This window comes from Neophocaena asiaeorientalis, unplaced genomic scaffold, assembly GCF_003031525.2.
Source record: "Neophocaena asiaeorientalis asiaeorientalis breed wild unplaced genomic scaffold, Neophocaena_asiaeorientalis_V1.1 scaffold62, whole genome shotgun sequence".
Taxonomy (NCBI): domain Eukaryota; kingdom Metazoa; phylum Chordata; class Mammalia; order Artiodactyla; family Phocoenidae; genus Neophocaena; species Neophocaena asiaeorientalis.
The window spans coordinates 261,007-272,832 of NW_020175191.1; the positions used below are offsets into that span (position 1 = coordinate 261,007).

An 11,826-nucleotide genomic window follows, 5' to 3' on the forward strand; every position below is an offset into this window, starting at 1 on the left:
AATGCTCTGAGGGCGGGAAGGCGGCTTGCCTCTAATTGCAGCTGTCACTCCCCATCAGGCAGACGGGAGTTCAGCCAGGAAGAGGTGAGGGAGGAGAAACGGATTGCCCTGCTGGTCAGGCTCGGCCCAAACAGGGACCCACATTGTCTTTTCCCAGCCAGTGGGCGTTCCCTGCCTGGGTGGGAGGGACAGGCAGGCGGGCCCTGGATCTGGCAGCGTTGCTCTCCGGGCCACGTGCCCAGCACGGCTTTAGGTGTAGCCACGGTGCCGGAGCTGAGCTGCTGCCCCTCCACCCTGGGTTTTCCTGGACAAGGTGGGAAGATGAGGCCAAAGGCATTTTAAAATGAGTGCGTATTTCTTCTTGGCTCACCTTGCCTCACTGGTGAATTCACATGTTCTTGTGCCCTGGGTGGAGGTTCTGAGCTGGAGACAGGGTGTTGGGGAAGGAGTGTGCGTGATTCCAGGGCCCGGCGTCTGTTCTTCAGTCAGCCCCTGCCTGCGGCCTGTACTTGGACAGGTAGCACATCCAGGCTTACTTCCTCATCTGGAAAATGGGGATAATACCTGCCTTTCTCGCCCATTTACGAAGGAGCTAATGGATATGAAAAGGCTTTCAGACATTTAACGTGCTATACAAATAGTAGCTTTCCTTTCCTGTGCTTCTGGAAAGGCTTGGGGCTTCCCCAAGCACTCCTTATACACACTCCTTAGTCAGCCGTTTCTCAGGGTCCAGGGATGGGCTGAAATCTCGAGGGCAACAGAAGGGGGTGGGAATTGGCCTCTCTGCTCCCACTCCCAGGAGGGCCAGGCTTTACTACCTGTGCCTGGAGCAGCGCTTTGCCAAGGAAGCAAACAGTTATGAGGCTGGGGACACGAGAAACAAGGTCTTTATTGGCGATGTCTCTGGGGAACCTGTGGCCCCAGTGCCCGATCCATGCAGAATGTTACACTGAGGTCTTTGGGGGCAGTGAAGGAATGTCAGAAGGATTTCCTGATCTTCTCCCCCTGCCCCTCTCCTGCTGTCACCTCCAGCCCCAAAGCAACATACACACACATTCTCCCTCTCTCTCTCTGTCCAGGGACTCTTGCCTCCCCCACCAGCCAGCCCCTAGCACAGCCTCGCCCAACTACAGGCCTGTCAGCTCTGCTCCAGACCTTCTGCTTCTTCTCCCTCCCTTCTCGGCGGAAGGGACTTGGAGTTAGGCTTTTGAAAGCCATACCACCTGGCCTCTTTCCCAGGGGCCCAGCACTGGGACCTGGCCCTTTTGGGTCAGTCAAATTTCTACCTCTAGGATTCAGACCCAAACTGCTGTGTTAACATCAAAGCCAGAGGGTGAGGATTCCAGGGCCTTGGGGCAGCTGGTGGAAGGATTCTCCCCTCGTCTGGGCTCCGAGGTACCTGGGAAGGGGCAATGTCCAGAGCCCTTGGAATGGCCCCGCTTCTTGCCCTTCTGCAAGCGTCCGGCTCTGGGCTCAGAGGCCGTGGGTGTCACCCAGCCTGGTTTCTCCTTCAGCAGCCGGTCACGGTCAGGCCGCACACCACGCAAGAACTTCCTAAAGATGTTTGCTGTTAGGGCAAACCTGCGGCCCAGCTCCCGCGGCGGGCCCCTCCTTCCTTTGGGGGCTCCTGCCTCCCGGGTCTCACCCTTCTCCCCACCCTTCTCCACTTCCGGCAAGTCCAGCCAGTTGCCCACCAGGTCCGCAAAAACGTTGTCACCTAACACCAGAGGCTGTCGATTCCGGCCCCGGGACATCAACGTGGAGGTCCAGTCATCCGGTTCCACCAGCTCTGGCCCCCGCTGGGCACAGCTTTGGTGCTCTGGCAGCCGTGTCCTGGGCGTGGGAGCCAGATCCCTCCCACACACACTCCTAGGAGATGGAAGCTTGGCGCTGCTGCCCAGAGCGGGTTGGCTGGAGGGGGAGCAGCCCGCAGGCCTGGCAGGACCGCTGCCACCCTCCCACTGAGGGGGCTCGAGCTGCGTCCAGGGGCTTTCAGGGCAGCCTGGGGCAGGACCCCCTCCAGAGATCTCCAGCTGCTCCAGTGCTGTCTGCACCTGCAGGAGCTTCAGTTCTTGCAGCGCCCCCATCATGCAGTTCATCTGATCCTGCAAGCCATCGCCCACTTCCTTCATGGACATCTGCAGGGGAGAGAGCACAGGGCCTGTGAGCCAGGGCGAAGGGCCGTTCCCCAAACGCACACCTCCAGGGTCATTCCAGCCTGCCACTGACCCCATCTCTGCACAGCCTAGTACACTGCAGATCAGGGCTGGGAGAGGAGGAATTTTGACACGGATATGGCTGGATAAAGGAAATACTATGAATGGCAGCTGGCTTGCTAAGACAAGCGCCGTCCTGAGCTACACATATGTATACATACATGCGTATGTACGACTAATCTATATTTAACCTCCCAGCTGCTCTGTGAGGTAGTATTGTTCCTATTTTACAGATGAGGAAACTGAGGCACATAAGTAACTAGCTCCAGATTACACAGAAGGTAAGAGGTGGCACTGAGATCAGTTTGACGGTACAGAAAGTTCCAGTGGCCACCTGTGTCCTTTGTGTCTGTGCCCTCTTCTCCTGAGCCTCCCTGAGATGAGGATGATGAAGACAACAACAATTTGTGAGCAGTTACCATGTAACAGGAGTTGAGCTAAGTATTCTGTGCACATCATCTCATTGCATCTTTATATAAACCCTAGGAGGCTGGTATTATAATTCTCATGTTAACATATGAGTTAACCACGGTGAGGGTGAAGTAACTTGCCTAAGGTCACATGGCTCACGCTGCTGGGGCTCAAACACAGGACGTCTCGCTCCAAATGCTAGAGTCCTAACCACCTAGCACTGCCTCAGGATGGCTGGGCAGTGGAGGAGGGCTGAGAGGGACGCTAGGGAAGAGGAGGGGCTCAGATTCCCTAAGAGAAAGGGAGGGTAGGCCTGGGGTTTCCTTTCACTGCTGTTCACATCTGGCAGGTCAGGAGACAGATAAGGAGCCATGAAGCTCCTGTTTGCTGAGACCCCCGCCCAGCTCTGCCCAGCCCTTCTCTCCCTTCCCAACACCTGTCCCCTCTCAGCTGCTCTCAAACTTGGCTCCAGTGCTCTTCCTGCCTTCTTGGCCCAATTGGCTCCGCTGTCCTAGCCAAGAGTGGGGACACTGGGGGCCAGTTCCCCAGCCCCTCTGTGGGTGTCTAAGGCCCGAGTCCCAGGTGCCAGCTGGAAGGGGCTAAGAGATTGACTTGGGTGAGGGCCGAGTTTGGAGGCTGGGCAGGGGATGCTTTGTCTGATAACATTCACGAGGTTCCCGTCCCGTCCCCGGGCCCAAGCTGCCTTGGTTCCGCCAGCTCCCTCCCCAGAGCTGCTCATGTTACAACGGCAAACCTCAGGCAAGGGGACCATCTGTTTCTTAGGCCCCCCCAGAGACCCACCGGGATCATCTTACCTCCCAGCCTTGTCCTAACGCACAGAGCTAAGCCCACAGGGTGGAGGGGTGCAGGGCCTGGGAGGGCAGGCGCAGAGGCTCTGCAGCGCTGCGCTGGCAGCTGACCCTCTCAGGCTTTAGGGTCACACCCCCTCCCCTACCAACTCGGGCTTTGGTAGGGGTTAGGGGCCAGCCCAGGATCTCCTGAGCCAGCAGTGCTAACAGACAGTGGAGGACTGACTGTCGCTGAGGGCAAGGAAGCCGTTGCTGAGTGTAGGACTGCCCCCACTCTGCAAGAAGAAGTGGTGGTTCGGGGCCTCACGGCCTGGGGTTTGCCAGGCTGCTGGGCAAGCATGCTCCATTTGAGTGGCAGCAGCAGGAGACACAGCCTGTGGTGTGGCCACGCTTGCTGACGGCCCCCTGCTCTGGCCTCTTTGGCTTCTACCTTCCTGACCCCTTCCTTCTGGAGGCAGCTCAGCCACAACTGGAAGACCCAGAGCAGAGTCAGGAGACTCTGAGCCCCAAACCAAACTCCTCAAGGTCCCTTCCCGGCAAACTGCTGCACCGACTCTCCTATCTCTGCCCCCTGCCTCATACCACTCACCCCAACCTGGAACCTCAGGGTCATATTTGGCTTTCCCACCCCACTGGCCGTTCTTGTCCCCAGACGCTGCACATCTGCCCTTCTACCCCCTGCAATGCTGCAGAAGCCTCCTTGCAGGCCACCAAATCAGGCTTCCCGACACACACCTCCGACCCTGTCACTCGCCACTCAGAAGCATAATCTACTCCCATATATACCCCACACTCCCATCAGAACCTCTTCTGTGATACTTAAAACGCTCTTCCCTGTCGTCCTGCTACTCACAGCTCCTCTGTGCATTGAAGTGCTGGGTCACTGGTGAAACATTCATTGAGCATCTACTTCTTGGGGGCAGGGACTGAGATCTACACATCACTGTGTTGCCCCAGAACCCAGCTAGCACCTCTGCACTTACTACATATCCATAAAACATACACTGAGTACCACTGAGCACCCCAAATTGCTTGCTGCCCTCAGTAAGTCACTACCCAGGGAGGGAGGGTCAGGAACCTTTCTCAAGGTTTCATTTCACCAAGAGGCACAGAGTCGGAGCGTGCCAGCTTCCTTCCAGAAGGCTAAACACAGTCCAGGTCAGAGGCGGTGGGAGGAATGAAATGACCCCATCCAACCCCTTCCAGTATGGAAAAATCCTTAAGAAATAATGCTGACATTTTCTACCTTTTTAAAGTGAGAGCGAATGTGTGGGTATGTATGAATTCAGGGATGCCCATAAAACAAAGGCCCCATTTAAGTAAATGAGAGCTGAAGTTGCAGCCCTATGGAAAATGATAGTGCATTGGTTAAGATCTTGGGTTCTGGAGACAAACGGAACAGGGTTCAAATCCCAGCTCTGCCATGTAATAGCTGTGTGATCTGAGCAAGCTATTTAAATTCTGTTTTTTAATTTCTCCATTCTTGCTTTTTTTGGCCGCCCTGCGCGGCTTGCGGGATCTTAGTTCCCCCACCAGGGATTGAATCTGGGCCACTTCAGTGAACGTGCTGCATCCTACGAACCCCTAGACCGCCAGGGAACTCCAATTTCTCCATTCTCTAAAATGGGAATAAGAGTTCCTGCCTGGTCCAACTTTGGACAGACGAGATGAGGTAATGTGTGTTTATGCGTGGCCTACAGGTGGATTTTGGCTGTTATCTTAAGACTTCCTGAGAACTTCCAGAACATTTCTTCCTCAGTGAACCTGAACACGCAGTAGTGATAGGATTGCGTTCACCTGTCTGGTCTGATTGAGGAGAAACGTCTCGTCTGGTCCCTTTTCCCACCCTGGCACCACACAGAGGAAGGAAAAGGGAAGCCTCGCATCCTCCTGCCCACGATCCAGCCAGATTCGGTCAGCCGGCCACAGAGCGCTGACCTTGGAGGGCAAGAGGCAGCCGTGAGGGGGCTGAGGATGGAAGAAGGAAGCCCGAGTGTGGGAAACGGGGAGGCCAGGGAGTGGGGAGGCAGGAGCATCGGCTGGGGCGCCTGATGGAGAAGGGAGCTGCCTTTCCCAGCCCCGGGGGAGTGATGTCACCCAAGGAGAAAGAGCCAGAGGGCAGGCTGCTGTCTTCCCCAGAGCGTGGGACCCGCTCAGATCCCAAGGTTTCTCTGGCCGAGAGGGAGAAAAGAGAGCAACGTGGGGTGGGCGTAAAGGAGAGGCGCCAAACCTGAGAAAGTCCCGAGCTAGAAACGAACACTAAATCCCATGCTGTAGGTGATGAGTTCCTCTCTGGCCTCCCAGTGCCTCAGGACGGTGCCAAGTCATACCCAACTTGCCCTCAGGGCTCAGGTGGAAAAGTCACAAGAAGGCCTAATTAGTTCTGATTCGTTTGAGTGGGAATGGCTCTAACAGGCACTACCGTCTTTCTCCACCCCAGCTCACACACACTCACACACGCTTGTACACACACGTGTGCACACAGGCACAGAGCTAGCCTGCTCCACTGCCAAGCACAACACCCGTGATAAGCGTATCCTAGAGACGGCTGTGCGAACCCTTTCTGAGAAAGGTCTCACCACCCTCCTTGCATCCACCCCACCCCACAGCCCATCTCCCGCCCCCAGCATCTTCTGGGCCTCCAAATGTCTCATTCTAAACATTTTCTTCCTGTCAAACTTTAATCTCTCCCACTGCAATCTAAACCAGCCCCTGGCTTCCTCCCTGTGGTGGAGCTGGATGCCCCCCGGGCACCCTCCTAGGGTTTGTAAAGAGCCCCGTGCTGTCCCGTGGAGACCTGGCCCACTCCAGCTGACTAACTCGGCCACTCCACATGGGGCAGATTCACCAACCTTCTGTGCGTCGGATTCTGACTGTGCAATGATAACCCCTCACACGTGTGTAGCACTTGCTCTGTCTCCTACATGACCTCGTCTGATCCCCACAATTGCTCCGGGAGTCTGACGAGGCAGTTGGAGTTATCCCCACTTAATGGATTAGGAAGCTAGGGAGCTGAGAGGTTCATTTTCTCCCCCAGTGTTTCCTAAACACGCTTCCCTAGACTTTCCTTCATGATTTCACCATATCTATATATGACCTAGTCTCCTACTTAATACTTTACTTAAATCTGTTTATATAAATTAATGGATTTATATGGAAACTTATATGAAATGTATATCACTTGCCATAAACAGATGGTAACGCTTCCTATCTATCTATCCATCTATCTATCGAAACTAAGCTTTTCGTCTGAGTATCACCTGATGTCATCTTGTGCACCTCCAGTGGAAACACAGATCTATTGCCTGAGGTTCCGAGGTGGATTGGTGGCAGGACTGGGACCCCATGCCTGGCCCTCTGACTCCAGGCCAGTGAGCTTTCCATGTCATCATAATCCCTGACTCTTCAGCCTCATGGGATTGCTGTGAGAAGAAACCAGGATAGTCAGTGGGACGTGCGAGGGCAATTATCATCACATGGGAAGGAAGAACATGAAGTCGTGGAGGGACTCCAAGACCCAATTCGGTTCACTTCCACTGAAGGTGTTTCTTCACTGACTCATCTGAAGGGGGAAGATGCTGCTGGGAAGCCAAACCCCACCATCCTGGCCCTCCAGCCCTGAGGCCTCCGCGCGGTGGTGAGGGCTCAGCTGCCCATGGACAGCTCCCCTCCATGGCACTCGCCGGGCCTTTTGTGGTTTGGGAGGAGTAAGGATGGGAAAATGTGACACCAGCATCCTGGGCAACCTTCCCAAGCCCTCTCCTAGGCCCCTGACTGATCCCACAGCTGTGCCCTCCATCCATCCATCTCACGCCCTCTCCCAGCTCAGCCAGAATCCTTTGACACAGGCTCCAGCTTTGCCCATGGACCTGGCAGTGTGCCCTGCCTCGCTCCCCCCACCCCCATTACTCACAAGATCCCCACACAGTTCCTTTCAGCCCCTCTGGAAGCTAGAAGGAGGTTCAGGGCCGGAAATGGGAAAAGCCCAGCTTTTGCCAAGTGGCCCATTCTCCAGCTCCGTGAATAGGGACCTTCACAGCCCCCTGCTCTTGGCTGGAACTCTCAACAGGAAGGTAAGGTAGAAACTGTGCCAAGAGCCGGAGGAAGGAGGAGGGTAAAGAAAGGAGGAAGTGTGAAATGGATGAGCCCACTCTCCCAACTGAACAATCTACTGGGGGCCATGTGCTTGGGCAAGAGGCAGACAGACAGAGAGAGGGGCCCAGTCTCACCCCTGCGGGGAGCTTGCCTCTCAGCCTCACCTCTCCTCTGTCCAGCTGTAGCCCCTCTCCAAGGCAGCCAGTGAACCAAGTTCCTTGGGCATCCAAGGGACCTCAAAGAGTTACCTTCTTTTTCTCCTTTCTGATTCAGGCCTTCATACTCTCCTGTCTGGACTCTTCTAATAACCTTCTACCTCATCTTCCCACCTCAATTTCCTCCCTCCCCCCATCCCCACCCCAACCACCTCCTAGATCCCAGGGCACGTCTCTAACCATGCTGCTCGGCAATGCATGTGGAAAAGGTCAGACTCTTTAGCGTGGCATTCAACCCCACCCCCCCTTCTGCTCTCAACAGCTCTTTCAGCCCTGTTGCCCACTCTTTTTCTGCATATACTCTATGTTCTAGCCATAATCCAGTGAGTCTTCAAATGTCCCCTCTAGACAGTCTTCAAACACCCCCATTACTTCCATCTCTGCACGTTTTGGTCGTGTCGTTTCATCATCTGCCTGAAATGCTCTTTTTCTCCTGTTCCCATCCCTATTTATCCCTTGAGGTGTGGTTCAAATGCTACCACTTCCATGAAGCCTTCCCTGATCCCCTAGCTGGAGGTAACTCCTCCCTCTCAGAGCACTGAATGTGTGCCTCTCATCTAGTATGTATCCTCCGTTTCTATACAAGACATTTGCATGCATATACTGGCTAAGAGTGTGAGATCTGCAGTCAGACTGGCTGGGTTTGAATCGTAGTTCTGCCACTTATCAGCTCTATACCTTGGCCAAGCCACTTAACCTCCCCATGTCCCATTTATAAAATGGGAATCATGGAAGTGCAATTTCCTAGTGTTGCTTCGGCAACTGACATAATACCTGAGATATCTGGCATATCAATAACTGTTAACATCAATGTATGTTGTTATCATTATCACTCCCATTAAACTCTAAGTTTCCTGAAGGCAGGATCAGTGTCTGTTTATATTTGTAACCAAAGTACTAGTGCCTGGCAAAGTGCTTTAAACATAGTACGAACTCAATAAGTGTGTTCTGTGAACGAATGACACATGCACACCAGTCTGATCAGTTCATCACTGTGAGTTCACCAAGTGCTTACAACACATCAGGTACTGTGTTATGTGCTAGGGACATACAGCTGGGGAGGCACTTGACATAATCTTCACAGTAGCTGTATAAAGTAGGTACTTTTAAAAGCCCATTTTACAGATGAGAAAGCTAAGGAACAGAGACGTCAAATAATCTGCCAGGGTCACACAGAGCCAGGTTTTGAGTTCAGGTTGGCCTGACCCCAAATCCTGTGCTCCATGCTCTTCCCACTGACTACAGCACACCCCAGCAAAGTCCTCTTCACTCTAGCTCTAAACATCAAGGGAGACCACATTGTGAGATCCTTTGCAGAAGTTTTTTCTGCCTCAGGAAACTTGCTCTTTTGCCCCAAGAGCTGAAGGCTGTTCCTAATGTACCTCCTCTATCACCTTCTTATTTCCTCCTTATTTTGCCTTTATGCTCTGGTCCTCCTCCATGTACCAGAATCTCCTGAACTTGTGGCCACTAGTGGCTAGATAATTGCCTTCTAGGAACACCAAGTTGTTCTAGAAGGACCTTCCCCAGCCTGAGAGAAGTCTCTCTGCTGCTTCACCAGGCCTCAGCTAGGATCGACATTAAAGGAGCTGGTTCCATCAACCTCCTCCTCCTCCAGGAAGCCTTCCCACCCTGGCTGTACTTTACTCAGCCTTTATGCACTCTGTTTGCTCTACACTGATCTGAACTCATGAGCAACACCCTGTGAGCATCTTACATCTGCTTCCTCTGTGTGCCTATGTCTACCCCATTTGTTGGAAGCCCTCAAGGGAGCAGTGTATAAGGAACAGCTGGTCCCAAGGCCTGTGTTCAGGCAGGGCCCCTCTTTGGCTGCTGGAGCGGGGAGAGATATATTCCCTACTGAGTAGTTGCAGCCCTGACCCCCTCATCCTTAGGAAGAAGTGTGTCAGCTGCTGTTACTCTCCTGCTACATTTCAGCCCTGAAACCAGATCCCTGTCCTTTTCCAAACAGGGGAGAAGGGCCAGTTCTCCAGACATCAACCTAATTGAGCCAGGATCCCCAAATTCTCAGTGTCCTTCCAGTGCTCACTTGTTACAATGCAAATTTTCTGCTTCAGGAAATTGGGAAATTCTGCTACTTTGGTTTTCAAGATCAGACTCTTCTTGTCTAGATTTTCTGGGCCAAGGGCAGGACCAGGAAGCAGGAGAGGAGTGCACAACGCCCTCGACAAAGAAAATTTCACAACTCCTTGATGTTTCTTCTTCCAGCAGCCTTAACCCACAGTGTCTGTAGGACGTATGCTTCTTGAAGGGAATTTAACGGCATAAATGAATGTAGAACTTGACTAGTATTACATGAGTGCCATTCCTGGGCACACACTAACTTAGGGCAAAGCCAAGCATCACACAGTCCTCCTGGGTGGCAGGGAAGATTCTGCCTGGGATGAACACACACACACACACACACACACACACACACACACACACACACACACACTTCAAGCTCATGACACATACTGACTATAAGCGTTTCCCACCCCATTGCAGACCCAGGGGATAAACAAGCCAACACCTTCCTAACCCAGGCACAACCAAGCTGCGGTGAATTCAAACCCCGAAGTCCTTAGAGGAGCCAAAAGGCTGAGCCTGAGCTAACTCAGCTCCACCTTCTCCTTCACTCCATTGGGAAAACAGAGTCACTGAGATCTGGCTCTGCCTAAGCCCTGGGCTGAGGCGTCAGGGAGTGAACAAGACTCTAATAGCTCTGCCTGTCACTCTGCTCTGTCTCCTTTCTGGGCAGACTGGCACTGGGGAGGGGGCGGAACACCATGGGTGGAGGGAGGGTACAGAGCTCTCCCATCTGAGTGTCATTCTGGGCCCCAGGCCAGGCATTTGGCTTCCTCTCCAAGAGAGTCAAAGGCTGAAGCTGTTCAGACAAAGGGCCAAATGAAAGCTAATGGGGAGCTGGGTGACTTCAGCCTCTCCCCTTCCTCCTTCCGGGGACTGGGGCTCAAGTCCTTGGCAGGAGAGCGTGCAAATCAAGACCTGGAGCTCAGCTCTGTGCAGATTCCTATTGCCTTTTTTATCCTCCCGGCGTCCACAGACTGTCTTCGCCCCCCCTCACCACCTCCCACCTAAGGTGCTGTAAAAAATGCAAATCAGTAGGATTTTAAAATTCAAGCCCGTGCCAGGAACACCCACAAACCCTCTATTAAGGCAGATCCTGAGGTGGGTGGTGTGGTCCCAGATTCCAAGCAAAAAAAAGAGGATTCTGTTAGATTCTTTTCTCAACATGGCCCTTGGACTTCAGACATTATCTGTGGCAACCTTGACCTTTCCTTCTGGTATTGGACAAGTGAATGGGACAAGTCAGAATTATGTGTGGGCTGGGGCCAGCCATCCCAAACTGACATGGAAAGCGTGAGAAAATGAGTATGGGAAAGGACATGATGGAGACTCTTCTGTCCCTCATCTAAGAAGCATTCCTCTGGGTAATGTTCCCATCTGAGTGTCACCACCAAAAGGGCTTGGGGAGGAAGTCCCAGAGAAGTGACCATTGACCTGAGAAGCCAGGCCCCGGAGTGGGACAGACAGAAAGAGTGTCTGGGCCACTTGACCAGGAAGCATCAATGAGAACACCTGCTGCTACAAGCTCCCCCTCCCCCCCAAGCTGGCCCCTGTTAAAGCTGCCAAGCTCCCTCCCCAGCGGGAAGAGTGGACAGTTTGCAGGCAGGAGTGGGAGAGGCTGTCATGGAATCTGGAGAGCCATGGGCTGGCACTTTTTGGATCCAGGTCTGCTGTTGTCAGCCTGGGTGCCCCTGGCCCTGAAAAGCAAGAAGAAAGAGGGGAGAAAAGTGAGACCGAAAAGAGGTCGACTCCAAGAGAAACAAACTAAAAGGGACAAAAGGAGGCGGAGGCAAAGCCCCAGGAGAGCCTGGTTGACAGAGACGGCTGTGGCGGCCCAGGTGGAGGACGTACATAATATCTGTCTGAATTCTGGTGGTGGGCAGAACAAGAGAGGTGGCAGGTGGGAGGGGGAGGTATATTAAGTCAGTAAGAAGCAATGCGCCTCCCACAACAGAGTTTCGGCAGGCGCCGCCCTCCCCACTTGGGCGATTT

The 11,826-nt window shown here is 53.5% G+C and overlaps 1 protein-coding gene across 1 annotated transcript in view; it reads right to left on the bottom strand.

The window, feature by feature from the left end:
* Window positions 1-892: 892 nt before the first annotated feature.
* Window positions 893-11,826, bottom strand: part of INKA2 (inka box actin regulator 2) — an 11,736-nt gene continuing 802 nt past the window's right edge. Inside the window, exon 2 of the mRNA XM_024764892.1 lies at window positions 893-2,138. Within this exon, the coding sequence (XP_024620660.1) occupies window positions 1,296-2,138 (843 nt within the window). The 3' untranslated portion in view covers window positions 893-1,295. The remainder of the gene's footprint in view (window positions 2,139-11,826) is intronic.